General features: G+C 45.9%; 1 protein-coding gene across 1 annotated transcript in view; it reads left to right on the forward strand.

The window, feature by feature from the left end:
* The first annotated feature begins 3,471 nt into the window (after window positions 1-3,471).
* Window positions 3,472-21,110, forward strand: part of LOC119396772 (host cell factor 1-like) — a 71,936-nt gene continuing 54,297 nt past the window's right edge. The window contains 9 exon segments of the mRNA XM_049417215.1: window positions 3,472-3,647; window positions 7,650-7,962; window positions 8,367-8,517; window positions 8,520-9,033; window positions 10,186-10,278; window positions 10,281-10,397; window positions 15,209-15,289; window positions 18,809-18,936; window positions 19,656-19,923. Of these exon segments, the coding sequence (XP_049273172.1) occupies window positions 3,488-3,647; window positions 7,650-7,962; window positions 8,367-8,517; window positions 8,520-9,033; window positions 10,186-10,278; window positions 10,281-10,397; window positions 15,209-15,289; window positions 18,809-18,936; window positions 19,656-19,923 (1,825 nt within the window). The 5' untranslated portion in view covers window positions 3,472-3,487.

Consider the following 21,110-nt stretch of genomic DNA (forward strand, 5'->3'; position numbering starts at 1 on the left):
TTCAACTCAGGTGATTCAAAGAAATCTCAGAAATGTATTGTGTTAGCTAACTGTATTATGAAACACGTTTTTGGGCTTCTTAGTTCAGTTAAGGCTTCAGGCTTATTCTTCATTTGCACGACCAAGCAGTGCAGCTAAAATAGTGAAGGGACAATAAAAACTTACATGTCGGAATGGGGCCATTTGCAATGTCTAAGCTGGTAATCAGCAACACTGCAAGCTTAGTAGTTAGAGTGCTCCTTTGTAAAGTTCCCAAATCAACCTCGTTTATTCAAGACTGATATTCCAGGCACACATGAAACCCTGAGGCACATAACTGAAGTTGCGGAACCAGCACTTGATGTAACCCAAAATATGAACCGAAGATTTGGTTGTATTTCATAACGAGGCCTGAATGCACAAATGGAAAGAAATTCGGTATGCATACTTCAAATAAAGCACCTTTCATATATCTTTTTTTATGCAAGTGCCCCCCGAAAAAAATTTTTTGGCTACGGGCCTGATTGGATGTGACACACATCTTTGCTACTTATTTACAATATAGTAGCAACCCCTGTGATAAGGGTTCTTGCACGGTGGCACAGACAATTTTGCACATAGCATCAGTTAGCATGAATCATAACACCAATCACTGCAATAGCTATTGTTTAGACGTTTTATGTGAATTGTCGCCGTGATGTTCCATGAAATGGATAACGTTTGCAGTATGCTGCGGCTGTGCGGGTGCAAAGGCGAGACGGTCGCGTGATTCCAAGCTTCGAGGAGTCTGTGAAGCGAGATTCGACGCGGAGCTTTCGCGGTAACCTCTCAGATGACGCCTGTCATGTTGATTTAATTGGTAAGCGATAATGTTCACTAAAATTTGCGCGGCCAATAGAATGCGAACATTACGTCGTGTAGTGGTATAAATATCTAAATAACACGCATGACTATACTGACTTGCTCGATGCACGAAGTTAAAAGGACACGTGCGCCAGCCCTGAACTCAAAATATATAGACTTGGGCGTTTCAGGATTGCGTGATCCGCGCATCGCGGTAACGGATTGCCCATATCGTAAAGCTTTCACACAGGTGGCACTCAGACTCGCTGCCCCGAGGACCACGATGCGGGCGCGCTGGGACAGCTGCGTACCGTGCAGGCGAAGCGGGTCGGGTCGTTGCGAGAGCTTGCTCGCGCTACCGGCGCTACTGCAAGCATCCCCTGCACCGTCGCGAGGTTGATTTCACCGCAAGGCTCGGTCTCGGTCAGAGAACATAGCTCGATCGAAGTGCGAAACTTTGAAAGGAGAAAGGGCGGGGGGAAGGTGCGTCCTTTCCAACCCCAGCCGAAATAGTTTGTTTATAATGTATGTTTTATTTCTGGTGCCTGCTAATTGTGAGGTGAAACCCCATCTTATAAAAAAAAGAAAAAAAAAGGAACGCTAATGTAGACACGGACAAGCAAGCAAGCAAGAGCGGCAAGAGTACATCACGCGAGGACGGGCGCTGACTGCCAACAAAGCTTTTACTGTGCGTGCACAAAAATATAGTAATAAAAAAAAAGGGGGGGGGGGGGTAGAAAAGGAAGATGCAGTTTCACGCGGTACTGATGATAAAAAATAGACGGGTACATCGATAAGATTGCTGGAAGAAGCTGTATGCCTTGTCAGAAAGGATGACTGATGGTCCGTGGTCCCCCACCTCCACGATGATCACTGTACACTTCTGAGGCCCCTTACAACTCGGTATTATTTACACTGATTTAGAAGCAAGGAAATGTATTGCACGGAGGCATTCTGGCGTAAACTGACAGCTTCGTTTCCATGTGTGGCACTTTCTGAATACTATTTCACAAATCAAAGAACTAAAAATTTTCGCGGGAAAGGAACATACTACGACAGTCGTACGGTGCCGATTCACTGAACTTTGAAAATGTTTTTCTTTCTCCGTGTCGGTGCTTCGAATGACGTATAGGATACAGATTGACCCTCATCAACAGTGGAAATGCCATGCGAAAGAGGTCACACTGAACGTTCAAACGCGTAGCTTCCCATTCATTCTTCCTTTTGTTGAACAAAAAATGAAAGGCAAAAAATGAAGATACTGGCTGCGCGCTAATCGCGTTTTTCCACAGAGCACCTACAGCCAATTTTCTACTTCGTCTTGGCTCATTTATTTATTCAGAAAACAAATATATACTAGCGCTGAAAGATTGTCGGGACGACTTACACATTGCACAAAAGCAATCTGTGATCTCGTTTCCCAAAAGACGAAAAAGAATCTCCTGTTAAATTCAATCGTCGTTTTTACTGAGAGTTTATACAGGCTTTGTCCGTTCCCGCTTTCATATATTTCGGAATGAATATCCAATTTTTATACCACGTTTGGTTTGCAAATAAACTTGCGTGACTTTATTTACTACCAGCACACGCGTATGCACGCGTGCATGAATGTTTAAAAATAAAAGAACATCCCGTTTTCCCCTCGTGTATTCACGTTCAAAGAAGCAAGAATTGGGCGGCGATTATACAGCTACGAACGGTAGAGCGTGTCTTTTCCTTGGCGTGGAGTTTCCCCATAGAAACAAGCATGCACACAAGCATCAAACGCCCGCTATTCACTGGAAATAGATCGTCGTATTGCGATCTCGTGCATATTTGTCTTCCTTGTATTAAATATTGTAACCGCTTCGCTCCGATCTAATCGCTCTCATGAAAAGCGCAACTCTGCAAACGCGTTGTTTCATGAACTTTTTTTTTTTTCTTGCTCGCAGGAAGATAGCGAGGGCGGGTGGGTGACGCCCACAAACTTCAAACTGGCGCGAACGGTTCATGCAGCAAATCCCTGGAATTCGCTCTCCTAATTTACCCGTGCATTATATACAACGCTTACGACAGCACGCAGCTCCGATATGAAGAAACCAATTTTTTCCTGCCTCTGATCCACTCTGTACGCATACACATGTGAGCTAAATGGATGCACTGTTGCGGGGGGTGCAGAATGCCGGCACGGGACAGAAAAGTTTTCAGAGCATGGGACCCGCGAACAATCGGCGTTTCCTAACAGCCAACACACGCAACCTGGCATTACATAGTCACAGCCTGTATTTCCTACAGTACCCCATGGAGCTTTACCTACCAATTAAATGCTCCTTTGCGCAACAGCGAGCAGGAAAGTGAAAGTTTTTCTGAGCTCTCTGAACTGCATGAATATCTGCAGTGCTCTCCCCTCCCTCTGCATGCCAGTTGCCCGTGTCAGCACGGCAGCGCACCAACTGCTCAGCGGAGCTAGGAGTGGCTGAAAATGGCATGCAAGTCTAATGTAAAAGAAAACTTGCAGTAAATGCAAGGCAAATCGCGTGAAATATTAACAAAAATGTCTATATTTTTTGTAGTTGTTCCTAATGAATAAATTTCAGTTATTTATGCATTTCTGCACTGATATTGAATGTTGTTTATCATCCGGGCATCTTCGGTTTCTACACAAGCATTGTGGGTATGATTCAAGATGGCGGCACCCATATTGAAGTGGAAGCGCGTTACAAATACAACAGGACCAGCGCCAAGGCCTCGTCATGGTCACCGAGCTGTTGCTATCAAAGATTTAATGATTGTATTCGGCGGTGGCAACGAAGGGATAGTGGATGAACTTCACGTCTACAACACATGTAAGAACTTTGGCGGGCTCGGCTTCCGTGCAGCTCACTAACATGGCGCCGTGTATTGTCTATGGGTGCAGGAGTTGGAATCGTACGAGCCGGGATTGTTTTCGGCACCGTTCGTTTTATTGCATGGCGGTCAGGGAAGCATGGACACTTATTTTGCGCATGTTGCGATCCTTGACCGCTCGCTAATGATCGATCTGACGCTGATCGTAACGCACTTTCGGCGTCATATCCAACATGGCGGCGCCCTATGAGTGTCATGAGAAAACTTTTCGCGCAGTTTTCGTTGAGTGCTCTGAAGGAAAAAGTGTCGGACCGGTTCGATGTTGGCCGCGATGCCCCGGGCGTTGTTGCTTTGCGTTGTCTTCGCGATCTGCGGTGAACAAGAGAAGTGCGAGCCGATTGTGTTAGGCGGTCCTGAGAACTTCTCCCAAGATGGCGTCTGTTTGTAGTATGTTCGCTACCATGGCGGGCGCAGCGCGCGCGCGCTAGTTGACGGAAGTCCAGAATATCTGGCGTTATTTTCGCAGCATCGACGTTATGAGGAACTTCGTTACTGCAGAATTTAGAACGCGTGCGTCGCCTTGAAATTACCTCAATTTCTATGGAAATTTGAATGAAAGGGGCAGTGTAGGGACGTCTGAATGTTTTCCTGCTCTGTGCAAGTCTTCACTCCTATTCGCCGGTTAGGCCTAAGCCGCGTCAGATCGTACGCGGCGCCTCTGCTGGTGCGCTGCCGCCGGATTCTTTGCGGCGCTTTTTTTTTTTCGGCAACAGTGTTGCCATTTCGCCTTGCCACAGTTATTTTCGGTTTCCTGAAACCTTAGAAGCCTAAGCGTAGCTTAAGCTTGTTTCCGATCGCAGTGGCTGTCGTAACTTTACTGTAGAGCTCTCCCGAGGTGTGCATTTGAAGTGTTCGTCATGTTTATGCCGCCCATTGCGTAATCCCGCCGCGCAGTTTCGTTATATTTTTGACGTTCAGCGATATGCGGTAGTGTTGAGTTGCAAACCATGATATTCAGGCTACACGGAGGCAGGCTAGAAGATCCCTCTGTTGCTGTGATGGATGTGTTGATGTTCGAACGATTTGACCAGAGCAGTTTATGACGTTTCGAATTACTTCGCTACCCTCTCGCTGGCATTGGAATCGCATTCTGGCAGTTTCGGATAGGCGAAGGTTTAGTTTATCTGTAACTGAAAAAAGAAAGAAAACTGCACTGGTGGAACGCCAAAATTAGGGCCTCCTAGAGTAAGTGAATAGTGTGCGCAGTATTATTTGCTCACAGAAAGTTAGTGTGCGCGTAAAAAAACATCCCCGTTTTTTAATGCATGTAAAGAAGCCAAGCGTAAAATTTTGTTTTTGGTATTATTTCAGTCCGGAATGCCTAATTTGATGCTTACACTAATTGTACCTCATAAAATGTTGTGGATAAATGTATACACGCAATTTATTGTACTTCTGTTTTCTATATACAAATGCTTTTCATTTTTACAAGTTAAATACGTGGTCATAAGTGATCGACCTCTTCTTGAAGGGTGTTGTGTACAGTGGCATAAATCCAGAAAAATCACAAGGGGGGACACACATCTTGCCATGGCAATCATTTTGTTTTTATAAATATGTTGTTTTGTGTTGTGATCGGCCTCTTCTTGAAGGGTGTTGTGTACAGTGTCATAAATCCAGAAAAATCACATGGGGGGACACACATCTTGCTATGGCAATCATTGTGTTTTTATAAATATGGTGTTGTTTTGATTTATATAAAAATTAAGCTAATCTTATGAAATAAAAGTAAATGACGAACATGGGTTCCCAGCTCTCGTAATTAGATTGTTCTATTGATTCTTCTCTGAAACCGGTCGAGCGGCAGTTGCGAGTTCAATAGTCTCACACAGCTGCGGGGTACTGAATACAAGTGCACACAAACATATAAACGGGTATTTAACAAAGTTTAATACACTATACGTAACTGTTAAACAATTAAAATACATGAGGTTTGAAAGATAAATCTCAAGGAGGGACACTTGCAAGGGGTGTCTCCCCTAATATGAACGCTACTGAGGGGTCAGGACCCCCCGGGGATTTACGCCACTGGTTGTGTAGATGAGCAATCGAAGAGTTCTGGTTTCAGTTTAAATGGCATAATATTAAGGAGCCTAAAGGAGGCAGTCATCATCAGGGCAACTTTTTAAACGGTCGTGTGCTGCTATCTCACTGATGGTACTCTCGAAAACCTGCATTTGCGGGTTTTAGCATGAAATATACCACATTCTCTGAGCTTCTGTGAAGTTTTAGCAGCTGCTGCTCAAGAATTCTCCAGAAGTCAGTCAAATGGATTGAGTTGCGGAAAAGCATTTATTGCACGGCCATTCCAATCTCTTTCTTTATTTTGCAAAAGTCTTAACCCTTTTTGTACTGCGAGAAATGAAGGTAATTGTGCGAAGTTTACCAGAATTTTTTTTTTCTGAATAAAACTGTGCCATTCCCTCAAGTCATTTAGAGTTCCATAATTTCACAGATTGCTTAATGTAATAGTTCGAAGAGGGGTTAACTGCATTGCCTCATTCTGGTCCTTTCACGAAACTGTCTTCGGAGTCCTCAGATGAGACCGTACAGCTTTATCCTGCAAAACACTGCAGAGCCGTTTTTCGCAGTACTTTTTAAAAAAATTTTTGCACATCCATTTCCATGCGGCAGGGAGATGGCCATTTCCCTGCTCAGCTGTCGCAGGTGGTGATGCAGAGAAACATGAGGCACAAACAAAACATCAAGAAATGTGGCTATCTAACATTAGAAATTGGACCTAAATGTAATGGGACGTGCACAGTCATCAGCTCACTGTATGAGGCATCTTTGTTCATGATACTGGTAATTGCTTTTGTTGGTGTGAGATTTCATGACAACATAACCTTCAGTGGTATGGAAAGAATTAAGAGGTACAGTGTTCTGCTGTTGTTCTTGGTGTTTCTTGGACATCTCTCTTCTGTACAACTGAACTTATAATTACTTTTCTATTAAGTAATATACTACGTGGCTGCTAAAAGCCTTCATTTGAGTAAAAGGCCAGTAATTCCTCTTGGGATGCTCCGACCTTGAATATGGTGCCTGGCAAATGGCTCATGTATATGAGCCATTTGTTATGGCTCATGTATATGAGCCATGTCCCCCTCTCTTGTCCTGTGTCAAATTTTGCGCTACGTGATCAGTTATGCATTACCAACATGCCCAACTTCATACTCTTGTTAGAAACTTGATGTTAGTTCACTGTGAAAGGTCGAAGGATTCAGAGAGTTGGTTCAGGCATGGTGAAATCAAAGTATGAATTTTGACACTTTTCAAAATTCTGTGAGGATGTGTGGTGTAATGTTGTGCAGCTGTGGTTGAGTATGATAAGTCGATGTTTCATTTGTGGGTTTTTGCAGAACTTTGGCCAGTGATATAGCGTGGAATTTTTCAGAATAGTTTGGGGAATGGTGTGATACGAGCAAAGCTGGAAGGGGGCATAACACCATGCACTCGGCCATTGCAACCCGTGTTCCTGTGAAGTTACCTACCCCCTCTTTTTTTTTATTCCGTGTATGAGGTCTCTCAAAATGTGACCATGTGGTTTGCTGAATTGTCATAGTATGTTTGGTTTCTCAGTAAGTTTAAATGGAAATGCCCTTTGTCCAAATGCTCTGTGCTAATTTTCTTTCAGCATGCTTGTGCAACCTTAGTTTATTGTGACACAGACATTGTCTTGTACGAGGGGCATTCATTGCCTCGTACAAATGTGGCAGCCGCACTCTCACATGAGCAGTCATTGTCTTTTTGGAAGAGTTTGTCTCGAGTTTAGTCGTTCTATCACCTTCTGAAGTGCTATGGTTTTTTCTTGCTTCACTTTCATGATATGATGCTCCCTCCTTTTTTCTTTTTGGAGCTACATAGTGCTACCCTTAACACAATCTCTCTACTCTTGTGAAGATTGCCTCAATTGTGGCGGTTTTTTGTGTTTGTGCTTGCAGCTACCAACCAGTGGTTTGTGCCACCAGTCAAAGGAGACATTCCTCCGGGCTGTGCTGCCTATGGATTTGTGTGCGATGGAACGCGACTGCTGGTTTTTGGTGGCATGGTGGAGTACGGCAAGTACTCCAATGAGCTGTACGAGCTGCAGGCCAGCCGATGGGAGTGGAAGCGGCTCAAACCGAGGCCGCCCCGAGGTGCCCCGGGGCCCCCGTGCCCGCGCCTGGGACACAGCTTCACACTCATCGGCAACAAAGCCTTCCTCTTTGGCGGACTGGCCAATGACAGTGACGACCCAAAGAACAACATCCCTCGGTGAGTGAGCTTCCACATGCTGATCGGAAATCACGGATGGAGCCAGTATTAGAGATGTTATGAAGCATTATTATAGCTGATTACCATAACAATAATGTGCCTTTGATTGTAGCTAAGAGGACCCTGAAGCATTTTTTAGTTTTAATGTAAGTGGCCAGGCTGCAGTTATACTAAGTAATTTGCACCATAATTATGTTAAGCACCTTGTATCAAGAGAGCTACAGGTGATTAAGGATTTTCCTCCTCCCGAGCCAGGCTTTTTCTCGACTTTGCCGAGCATTTGTGACTAAGCGCCACATTATGCGATCGCACCTGGTCCGCTCAATACTGTGGAGGCCACAGTCTGTGTTGTCTGTGTGTGTACGCTTATCTGAAAGCGGCTGTGTGCGCACCTCCATGTGCAGGTACCTGAATGACTTATACACGTTGGAGCTGCGACCGTTTTCGAGCTCGATGGCGTGGGACGTGCCACAGGTGTTTGGGCAGCCCCCACCCCCGCGAGAATCTCACACGGCGGTAGCCTATCAGAGCCGCGAGGGGCGCCAGCCACGGACTCATCGTTTACTGGCGGCATGAGCGGCTGTCGCCTGGGCGACCTCTGGCAGCTGGACGTGGACTCGATGAGCTGGAGCAAGCCGCAGGTCGGCGGCGTGGCTCCACTGCCCCGGAGCCTGCACTCGGCCACACTGATTGGTCAGCGCATGTTCGTCTTTGGCGGATGGGTGCCGCTGGTGATGGACGAGAACAAGGCGTCGACGCACGAAAAGGAGTGGAAGTGCACCAACACCCTGGCCTCGCTCAATTTGGACACCATGGCATGGGAGCCGCTGGCCATGGAGGTGTTTGAGGAAGCCGTGCCACGGGCACGAGCAGGCCACTGCTCGGTGGCCATCAACTCTCGCCTGTACATCTGGAGTGGACGGGATGGGTACCGCAAGGCATGGAACAACCAGGTGTGCTGCAAGGACCTCTGGTACCTTGAGACCGAGAAGCCACCACCGCCATCGCGGGTTCAGCTTGTGCGTGCCTCCACAACCACCCTGGAGGTCTGCTGGGGAGCCGTGCCCACAGGTTGGGATTTGTTTGAAGGCTTCTTTAGTTGTTAAGTTAGCGTAAAGGATGGTAAAGCTTAGTACGGAGCAATTTATGCAAGTAAAATATTCTTTAAAGCTCTTGCTGGAGGGTAGAAGAAGGTCAGACTTTCCTTTTGCTCAGTTTCATGTCCCAAAATGCAGCATTAGTATGTCACATCTGTTGTGGAATTTTGAGATACTTTTCATATTTTGGCCACTGTAGCTCAAGAAAAGTTGTAAACTCCTTAGGGTGAGCCTGATTAATCTGGCGTGCAATGCAATCCTTTATAAATGCCTAACTAGAGATGCTGTTAAAACCCATTATGAACACCCGTTATTATGAACACAGGCCCTGATGAACCTGTGTTCTTCATAACAAAGAGCTTAATTTTTTTTTTGTACTTTTAGGCACCCAATTTGCTAATGGCCACAAAATGGAATATTCCTTAGTTTTTGTTTTTCACTTCTTTTGTGTGTGACATCGCTTAAAGGGGCTGAAAAGTTGACAGCCATCAGTGGGGCAAGCCATTTCTTTTTTCATCTTTGTGGCATGGTTTTCATCATCCTTTGTTGGGCCAATGCAACCTATCTCTTTGGCTGCATTGCATAGAGTGGGTGAGTGCATGCTGTGTATACCAGAGTCTAATTGCTCTCAAATCTATTGTTTGCCCAATTTTCATTCCTGGTGCTGTGCCTGGCTCGACACCCATCTTGCAAAATCTTGTGCAGCGGAATTGGATGTGTTGGCATATCCAAAGCATCCTGTGCCGAGACACATGAAATTTTTCGAAAGTGATTGCATCGAAAATGATAGCACTGACCAAGAATACCACTGAAGGTTGAAGTTGAGCACAATATTAATGTCGCAGCCACATTTGCAAAACTTGTTCATGCAGTGTCTTTGTCATCTTGTGATGGTGATGATGCTGCCTTTGCATGGTAGGTTGTTGCCAACACTGTGAAAACAAATTTGTTTGTTCTACATTTGATTCTATTGCACAAGCAATATTACCATATTCCATATGGGAATATAGAACCCATGTCTTCGTAAAAACAGATGCCCCGTATATTCGGGTAAATACGATGTGTGTCTGCATGCTATTCCGATCTAGGCAGCCCCAGCTTAATGCTTTGTTTGCTTTCTATGCAGCGGACGCCTACGTGCTGCAGCTGCAGCGCTACGATGTGCCACCAACCAACACCGTGCCGCCACCTCCCGTGGCACCACCGGCCACACCCGTGGCTGCACCCCCGCCTGCTGCCCTGCTGCTGCTGCTGCCCCAGCCACACCCCCTGCTGTGTCCCCCATTGCAAGCCCCAAGATAGTCACACCGACCCAGTTGCGCCCAGTTCGAGCCCCTGGTGGGTCCGCCGATGTGCTCGGATCGGAAAGTGCAGCTAGTTGATGAAATATGTTCTTTGGAAATCCACACGTTTGAAAAAGGTTTCTTGAATGGGCAAGTTTGTGAATAACTTAATTAAGGGGGGAGCAGGTCTTCAAGACCAAAAATTGCGAAAAAAGTCGATTTTTTAAAAATCTTATTTTTGGATACTGCTGCTACTGATGCATAACCTCGCCAATTTTCATGCGTCCTAGATCAGTATTTTAGCCATGACAGCGTTTTATGTGACATCGGCGATCTAAATATTTAGCGATGGACGCGTGAAAAACTGGCTTCTTCAACGCCGCACAGTTGCTGTTCTACATCCCCTACGGCAGCCATCTTGGTGTCATTTGAATGAGCCGTGCTTTTTCTTGAATATTCCGCCGCGCTTGTTTCCATCCACTCAGAATTCATGCAGCATATCCGTGCCAAAAAAAGGTCCCACAGCGTGAGCCTATTGGCGCAGTGAGCGCACGTAACCAAATCGTGCCTTCTGATTCGCCGGGCCTCTCGTGCTGTCTGCTGCGCACTGCGGTGCAGCACACACAAAGCGGCAAGTTCATCTCGCTGTCATATCTCTGTGTTGTTCTCGTCGGTTTACCCAACCTGTGCAAACTGGCAAGAAATTGGAGCAAGCATTTTTGATCCTCAACAAAAACTGTACAGTTGCGGCGGCGTATTGGCACGGTGTCAAGCGAGTTAGACGAAGTGCGCTGCAGCTGCCGAGAGTGAATTAGGCCTACGCTCTCGGACATTTTTTGAACCTTTGTCATGACGAAGCCGTATTGAAAGTTCCGCACTGCTCATAAATTCTGGAAAGAAGCACAAGAAAACTAGGGCAAAGCGAGATCATGGCGCAGGTGTATTAGAAGCGCACCCAGCGCAGGACGGCGTGGCGGCGGAACAGCAATTCATCGGTCGAAATGCAGATTTCTCCACCTGTTTCAGTGGCCGCCTCGGACTACATCGGTGATAGACAGCATGGCACAAGGCTCGACACAACGTTCTTGATGAGCGCTGATTGTGCGCAACAGCAGAAGCAGACTGAAGATAAGATCTCCAGCTTATCGGCAACTTCCGTGAGCGAGCGCAAGTTGAGAACTCTCGCGACAGCGCGCGAGGACTCTGGCCCATCGGCGGCTACCTACGGGATCGTCGACTTTTCTGTGGTCAACAAGCTGCTTGAAAGGACTGCTAAGTGCAGGATGTACAGTGGGACCGTCTCGATTGAAAAAGGTGCGCGTGACTACAGACTTGCGATGAAGCAGACTTCAGAGTGCACCAACTGTAGACCTACTGGCAGCGAGTGGAGCTCTCGGCGGGCACCCGGTCAGGCTAAATGCACCCATTTGAAGTGAATCTCCTGGCGGCTCATGCCATGCAAAGCACAGGGAATGGCCTGGCAGCCCTCAACAACGTTTCTCTGTTATGGGAATTTCCACAGCGAACTTCACCACAAAAGCTATCAGAGCCATCTGAAAACAAACTGAATCCTGCTGCAACAAGAGCTGCAGAGAAGGTCCTCTCTGACTGTGCCGCGACTGTGAAAAGCTTATACCAAGAGCTGCGCTTTGACAACCCAGGAAATGTGGCCATCTGTTATGATGGCACATGGATGACCAGAGGCCACCTGTCGCACATTGGTGCGGGTGTAGTTATTGGTGTGGCGGGTGTAGTTATAGAGCTGTTTTCAGGCTATGTTTTGGGCTATGTTGTCCTCTCAAGCTTTTGTGCTGGCTGCCAGCACACACCACCAAAAGAGGACCCAAATTACTTGGTTTGGGAGTCAACGCACACCTGCCAGAAGAACACAGTGCAAATCGGGCCATATGGAGGTAGAGGCAGCGGTCACCCTCTTTGAGCGCTCAATTTCCTGTCACGGCTTGCGATACGCAGTGATGCTGTGTGATGGGGACACTTTCGTACTGTTGAAGACGTAAAAGTTTATGGTTTTATACAGGTACAAAAAGAGGACTGTAAAAACCACGTCCAGAAATGAATGGGTGCCGCACTATGCAATCTTGTGCAAAAGCATAAAGGTTCTGGTGATACACGAAGATGAAGAAGCCGGGTGGCAGGTGATGTCATAGAGAAATTGTCCAGATACTATGGTTGGACTTTAAAGTCCAATCTGAGTGACGTGAATGCAATGCACCGGGCAGCCATGGCCACATATTATCATGTGACATCAACTGATGAATGATCGAACCACACCTTGTGCCCAAGTGGGAGTGATTCGTGGTGCAAGCAGAATGCTGCTGCTGCAAAAGGAGAACCTCTGCCAAAACACACTTACAACTTTCTCAAAATGTCTGTGATGCACTGCTTCCAGTGTACGAGCGACTTTCTGACATGGAGCTGCTGAAATGCTGCCAGAGAGGAAAGACGCAAACGAGGCACTCCATTCGGTTATATGGTCTCTTATGCCAAAAGACAAGCATGCTTCACTGATAGCTGTTGAGACTGCAGTTGCTGAGGCAGTGATGTGCTTTAATTCCGGAGTGAAGGAAGTGTCCACACGTATCCTTAGAGAACTTCAGCTGGAAACAAACTCCATGAGCGAGCAACGGGCAGAAGAGAAAGATTCTCTTCGAATAATGAGTGCTGAGTGGAAGCGTTCAGCATCAGCCAGGTTCTGGCAACAAGCAAAGCGGCGGCAACGACAAAAATGTGATGACTACTCACCTGGTGCCTTCTGAGGCATTTGTTTGCAAATTAAAGGATTTTTATTTATGTAGCACTACTTAAATACACAAGAGTTTTGCTTTTTGCTATTTTCTCAGTTTCAATTTTTTGGCCACCTTTCATTCTTCCGTCAAGCGTTTCTCAGCTTTGGTACATTCGATTTGGATCATTTTTGTCTTGCTTTTTGAAAAGCTGGGTGTTTAATGAGTGCAAGAAGGTGCCATATGTTACTGTAGGAAGCTACAAATTTTTAGAAAAGATATAATAAGAAAAATATCTTTTCTCGGTCATCGAATGGTGACCTTTGAAGCTTCATAACTTTTGTTGTAGGAAGGCTAGAACCATAAAATTATGCTTCTTGCACTCTTTGACATCTGTAGAATGCAATCACATTTGATTCAGCAGGATCCGTTAGCCACTTCATTAAAAAAGTGATCAAATGAAATTTTAATTAATGGCTCATTAAAAAATAATGGTAAGGGGCACATAAAAACTGAGTTCACTTTTGATATGTGCACATGTAACTACATAATCACCAAAGTTTTCGTCATCTTAAATAAAAAAATGCTTTATGTCAAAATGCCTCTTCCCCCCTTAAAGGTCAACTACATTGGATATTCACTTTATTGCAAACTTTACAGCAAATAAGTCTTTGCTAGGGATGGGCAAATAGTGAATTTGAGGTTCGAAACGAATAGTGATTTGGTCGAATAATTTCGAATCGAATAGTTCGAATAGTATTTACCGCATATTAATAAGAAAAATAAGCATTTTCCTCATAACCCTTGTGCAATATTTTTAAGGATTGGAACTAGGTATGAGTGAATGTCACTTTTTTGGTTTGAAATGAAGTGGAAGCAGTCTTGACTAGTATCAAGATTTGAATAGCAGTAGGGTGCAAGTTATAAGTGGATGTTACAATTAAAAAATTAGTATACTTAGCCCATATAAGCCCATGTAACACGCTTTTAAACTTTAAAAAATATGTACATTTAACCTTGAAGTGTGGCTTCGCGGCAGTGCAGATTTCCCCTGGATGGGTTGTTTCACGGCACAGCAACCAGACGCTGCAGTGAAACCACCTTTACAGGGGGTTATGTGCGGTCAAATATATACATATATTCGTTCATTTCGGATACTTCGAAATTTCAAATAATCTAAATTCGTATCGAAGCAAATTCGAATACTCTAATATTCGTTCGAATATTTGCCCATCCCTAGTCTTGGCAACAGTTGGCCTTTAACATGGATGACGACTTCTCGTTTCTCAGAGCTTCCTCGCCTTGTAGATTCTTGCAGAACTTGTTTTCTTGAGTGTTTTGAGCTGCCACTTGGTTGCAGAACTTGTTTTCTTGAGTGTTTTGAGCTGCCACTTGGTTCTCACGCCACCATCTGCTGGCCTATTGGTTATAGTGTTGTTGGTAAAGAGCTAACACACCAAAAGGATGGGCCTGCTCTGTGGCCTTGGTGCTGCACTACTGAGAATGTCGTGTCAAGAGTTTTGTTACATGTACAGCGGAATGCAGGAGCACTTGCGTGCAGGTTAAAAAACCCCAAGTGGTCAAACTTTATCTGGAGTCCTGTACTACAGTGCTTCTTGTAATCCACTATGCTTTTTCAGGACAATAAATCCAATAAAGTAACTCGAGCTCATTCCACTTGGTTAACGTGTGAGACCAGCCTTCCCTAGAAAACTATTTTCAGGCGGCAACGGCTCTGCGTTTTCTTTCTAGCGTTCGCAGCCATGTTGAGCAGCCCCCTAAAGAGCGCATTGCGAAACACGTCTTGAGGATCAAATTTGTGCAAAGCCAGAGTATTCCCGATGCACAATATTCTCCATGTTACATGTTGTCCAGCTAAAGGCTTTTATTCCACCGCCAGCAACCATGACAGCCATTGGCTGCCAAAGCGGCCAATCGCGAGACTGCAGCCGCTGTTATTTTGGGTAACAAAGGCTGGTGCTAAGCTTGTTCACGGAACATGAAGGAATTTTTGAACTGCAGAGCCATTTTTTCTGAGGAAACCATACGCGTTTTCTTTGCAGCTTCATCCTGTCGTGGCAATATGTGTGTGTAACTTGGTGGTGTGCTCACTCTGTTGCAGGCGTGGCTCAGCCGCAGACTCCACCCCAGAACCCAGCCATCCGCGTTCCGGCAGCTGCGTCATTAGCATCTGGCCTGCGTGGTGAGTTGAGTGTTTGCTAATAATGTTCAATGGTTTAAATCAGTTTGTCTCGGCCAGTCACAGATGCTGCCCGCGTGTCACCGCTGTGTTGCAGTGAAGCGAGTCTTTTGTGCTGACAGCAGAGAGGATGGATTGCTTCACCTGTCACTCATTAGTATTGCTACACTGCATTGCCTTATGGCTCCTAAGGGCTGTCATATCCATGGATTTGAGGTGAAATCAGGATCGGGATTTGGCACATAGCACCCAAAGTTTTCAAATTAACCGGGCTGGTGCTGATCAGCTGACCACTGCTTCAAATTACTCAAATTTACATTGCAAAATACGGGACTGCAAAAATTCCTTTGAATTAAGTAAGATTTTGAAATAACGGAGTTCGACTTAATGAGGTTTTAGTGTAGTTTCCAAGCCATTCAGAAAGTGCACAATATGATACAGCACTGACATTGGCATCTTGTGGCCCACTGATAAGGAACAGTGGGACTAGCATAATGGTAGACTTAGTGTAAATAAGTTTCCATCCAATCTGGGGTTAAGCTGCTTTTCTAAAGTAAAACTAGGTGTGCAGTTAGCTTTGTGTGTACAGTAGTGCCCGATATGAGTTACAACACGCTGCCTGTGGTCAAAGCGGCGCCAATGCTACACGGTGGTGTCCACACAGAAATCAATCTGTGATGTAAACACTGTTTCTACTGGTGTTTTCAAACCAATTTCATGTTTGCCGGTGTTACAGTGTAGGCTTGGGGCCCCTTCAGTCATGGTCACCAGTGTTGCAACTTATATTGAGCGCCACTGTACATTTGCATACTTCAAAAAAGAAATGTTTGTTAGATTTAGCACATGTCAGTGCAGCTGTACCGCTTTATAAGTGACACACACAGGGGAGCAGTTGTCCCTTATATGAGGTTTCTCTTATAAGCAGGGTGCCATGTTCCTCATTTTCTGATCAACCCCTATTTCAGTGTAGGCACACTTGTGTCTTTTATAATCAGTTGTCCCTTACATCAGCGTCTCATATAAAGGAATTCGACTGTATTGCATAAAAAGGATTAGCGAGTCTGGTACAGTAAAAGCTCATTAATTCAGATTTCACTGGACTGGAAAAAATGTCTGAATTAATCAAATGCCGAATTATTGAAATTATCAAGAAAACAATAAACAAATGTGTTATATCAGTGCACTCATTTTCTTGATGAATACGTGAATTCTGCACTTATTTTGCATAAGAGGAGTGTAAAAGCCACAATTTTCATCGACCTGTGACTTCGTTCTCAGTGCAACCACGGTGCCAGACTCCCATATTTAATTAGCCTGAAATGTGCTCTGCACCCCTCCCTTATTATGTACCACCATCACAATGTGCACTTGATAGTTCTTCCACAGGTAAAATGGCCGGCAACTGATAGTTCGGCCATCACGATGTACCAAACGAGTTTTATGCCAGCCTACCAATCGTGGCTGAAAGCTCATCTTCAGCAGCTTCCGCCATGTTTGAGTTTTGTGACATCGTGTGTGACAACGAAGCTGCTGAGTGCTGGACCTGCATACGGACTAAACAGTGGTCCCTAACTGATGAAGATAGCGATGCGGACTGCGCCACCTTGTATCGGTTGCCTACGAACACCGTTATCGCTCGTTTGCGTCGCACATTTACGGCGCTTCGCGGTCGGCACGCTCCGAGGATCGCCCAAGTTAATTTGCGGCCAATTATGACCGGATCAACGAGAGTTTGATGGCATTAGACAATACCCATGCTGGCTGGGACCAGAGAACACGTCCAAATTATCCGATTTTACGAATTAACGAGGGCCGAACAAGCAAGCTTTTCCTGTACAGTATAACCTCATTACAACAGTGAAGAGGATTTTGGTCTGTTGTAAAGGGAGTGTGTAAAATCCAAGTACTGTTACAACAGACTTTTATGTAAACGCTGAATGGGTCTGTTATAACCAGAGAGAATTACGAGTAACAAACTTCGTCTTATTTTTAACCGGGGGACCAAAAAAAAAGTGATTTTTTGGAAAATCGCATTTTCAGTTTTTGTAGCCCATTTTCTATCTGATTCCAAAATATCTTCACTGAAAACTACGTAGAAGTGCTATAAAAAACTTTTTTGCGATAGCAAAAAAAAGAACCAGTGTTTTTCAAAATTATAACTCGGCAACGGCGCAACCGGTCGCCGCCATTTTGGGCTCGTCGTGAAGAGCAGTTCTCCGTGTTCAAGTTCTCCGTTTCAGCTAGCTCCTCCATTCAGTAACAAGCGTACAAAAAGCACATGTTTGAAGTTCAATTCAAGGCCTCCAATTGGCTGTTTCTGCCGTGATGCTGGCTTCGGGATCGTCGTCTGCTGCTTGTGCGTCGCGAGGTCGCGGCTGTCAAAAATTGCGCAACTTAGTGACGCGTTCGCACTCGTTCTGTGTTCACAGGTCGACGATAATTTAGAACGCTTTAGTTTGGCAGCTGCAAGTGGAAGCTCAATCATCAGATTACAATAGCGCGCCGCACTCGTCGCGAACATCACAGACGTACTCGTTGGACCCGCTGTTAGAGCTAGGTTCTTCTTATCGGCACTTCGGAGCTTATGACGAAGGCCACTGCGGGACAACTCTTTGTACTCGCAATCGAGTATGACGTACTCTGAAACGTCGGGCACTGCGGCCGCGCACATTGCAACCGAGCTTTCTACTCAATGCCGTGGCTAGGCCTAACTCCGCTGACGGTGCCGATGTACAAGAACAATCCGAACTTTGCGGGCAAGAACATCATGCTAGCGGACATGCGAAAGCGAAGAAGCCGCAATGTCCTTCGTCGCAAGCAACGAATCGCATCGCCCGCTGGCTCCTCAGAACCGCGGATGGGCATTTTGCGCATCGACAGCGGACCCCCGGCCAAGCGCGCCGCGCAGCGACCGCTCGGAGAAGCGGTGACAGTGGCTAGCAATTTTGCGCGTCAGCGTCCCAAAACGCTCACCAAGCGCGCTGCGCACCGATTTTTTGTCGCTACAGCTAGGCATAGCTGATAATTGACAGACCGGAGGTCAGCAGCCTTTTTTTCGCGCGCCGCGGATATCGGTACGTCGATATCCGCGGCGCGCTGTTCTCGTCCCGAAAGTATGCTAAGCAATGTTTGAAGTCGGAAGTTATTGAATTTGGTATGTCCGTGGTAGAAAAGTCCGCTCTAAAGGAGTCCTGACCACCTCGCTAGCCCGACATTTTAGTCAATTATATCCGAATGTCCGTTGTACCAGAATCCGTTGTAAACGAAGCTCAATCAGTGGAACAAATACGGAGGTCGGCGTAACGCCGCAAATTGGTATGTAATATCCGAATGTCTGTTATAAACAGATCTGTTGTAAAGAGGTTATACTGTATATACAAGTTGTTGATTGTGTACTAGCATGTCATTTACACATAGCACATATGGTGAGCTAAAATTCTTATGTACAGTGTTTCAGTGTACTGCCATAAGAAATTCCGGACATTTTGTTTGTGGGAGTTGAACGTGGCGCTTTGTGTGCAGGTACAGTGACATTGGTGCGTACTCGGTCGCCAGGCGTGGCTGGTCAGCAACAGATCCGAGTCATTGCCACGACCCCAACTGGGCAACAGGTGGTCAAGACGGTCACTGGAAACCTACCCACAGTCACGGTGAGCTTGCCGAGCCATTACTGGTATTTGCTTGGGGGCCATGGAAGTTATGGGCACATTTAATTTTCTGTTACCCTTTTTAGTTCCAGTGAAGCTTGCTCTCTCCAGCGTTGTAGAGCCGTGAAAGTGGCCATCATTCTCCCTAAACTTGTAAAACCATCCAGCCCATGTTGAAGCCATTTTGCCACAAAATGAAGATGAGAGTTAAGTGTTCGAATGTTGACCTTGTAATGCTGGATTGGAGAGTGAAAAACTGGGAATGACATTGAGTGCATGCTATTGTTGTGCAGTGCAAACCTTCATCACATGTAATGATGCTCCTCCTTAGTTGTAAGGCTAGCTTTCTTGCAAATCAGCTTGCCATGCTAATGTCGGGCTAATCACATGCCAAGATTTTCTGAAGTTTGGGTGTGTGAGCACAGTTTTCTTGTGTTGAATGCAAGAGACAAACCTCTTAATATGCAGCTAACACTTTGCCTTCGTTTGATCCATGCCCATTGCTGCCATTGGTTGGGAAAATGTGTAGTGTGGAAGAGAAAACTTGAAAAACAGCAGGAAAATGGCCTATTGCTTGGGATTGCACTGAATTGGGGTGTAAATTAAGTATGCATGAGTCTGGGCACCAACACAAGCAGCAGCTTTTGAGGGCTGTGGTATTTCTAAACTTGCACTATTCCATGGTGGGCTGATGGTGTCTCTGTTGGTTTCTGTTCTAGCAGACCCAGCACCAGGTGCAGCAGGTTCAGCAAGTGGCCGTGTCACCCTCGGTTTCGACCACTGCTGCTGCTGTGTCTGCCGGGCAGGCACAACAGGCACAGCAGCCCATGTCCGGCATGGCAGCACTGGCAGCCGCTGCAGCTGCCACTCAGAAGATGACCACCGTGACAAGCACAAGTGCAGCTGCGTCGCCAACATCGGCCATACGAGTGGTCTCCCCATCCGTTTTGGCTCAACAGGGACTCAAGCTTAGCACCCTGCCCATTCAAGGTGCCGCCTCCCTACGCATCCGTAGTTTTTTTTATAAACGTGTTGGAAAGGCAAAATTGTCACTATGAGCAACTGTTACTAATACAATAAAAGCTCGTTAATTCAAACTCGTAGGGGACTATAAATTCTGTTTAAGTGAAGCTCGAATTAGCGGGCGGGCGCTAGAATGAATGGGCATCACGCCACACTGCGCGGGCAGAGCCCAAAGAAACCAGCTCTGGACTCGTTATCGCAAATTAGGCGCTACTACATGTTTGTGGCAGGTGATCTCGTAAATTAGGTTCATGGAGCTCTAACAGCGAACAGAAATTAATTGTATGCATTTGCAGCAACAAGCTTCGGCATACTTCTCTACTCAATATAGAAAAAACCGGCTGGTTCTAATTAGTGCTGGAAAGTGAATTGGAAAACAGTGAAAAGCTGCACGGCGTGTTTGGGTGTTCTCCTATTGAGTGTGCAAAGCCTACAACTGTGCTGGGCCACATGCACTACCGAGCAGTTAGCTGAAGATGCTTATAATAATAGGGTTGTCACCGAGGAAATTGTGCCAGCATTTTTGCCACCTGCTGCCATCATGCCTCCGTGCATTTCCTGTGCCTATTTGTAAAGGCATCATCGCCACACTGCACCGTGACGTGGCCCCCTTAGATTCTCTGTATGCTTCACCCCATAACACCTTGGAAATGTGGCGAAGCTGACTTCGAATTCGTTACGGCCACAAACTGATAGACTCACGAAAGTGTTGGTTCTAGCCTGCAAGATTATCGATGCGGCAGCGGTGGTGGCTTCATTAAGGGGGGACGCGGGGATCAAATCGCGAAAAATGGCAAAAAAATCGATTTTCTGTAAATCACATTTTCAGTTTCTGTAGCCCTTTTTCTATCTAATTCCAAAATATCTTCGCTGAAAACCACGTAGAAGTGCTATTAAAAATTGTTGCGCCCGCTGAGGTGGCGAAAATTATCGCGGAAATCGCAAAAAAGAAAGCGTTTTTCAAAAAATTATAGCTCCGTAACGGCACGACCGAGCACCACCATCTAGGGCTCGTCTGAAAGAGCATTTCTCCGTCTTCAAATTCCCCGCCTCAGCTGGCTCCTCCATTTAAAAACAAGTGCACAAAAAGCAAACGTTTAAAGTTCGTTTCAAGGTCCCCGATTGGCCGCGGCCGCCATGATGCTCCAGCGCGC

This window comes from Rhipicephalus sanguineus, chromosome 6 (genome assembly GCF_013339695.2).
Source record: "Rhipicephalus sanguineus isolate Rsan-2018 chromosome 6, BIME_Rsan_1.4, whole genome shotgun sequence".
In the NCBI taxonomy this organism is placed as follows: Eukaryota; Metazoa; Arthropoda; class Arachnida; order Ixodida; family Ixodidae; genus Rhipicephalus; species Rhipicephalus sanguineus.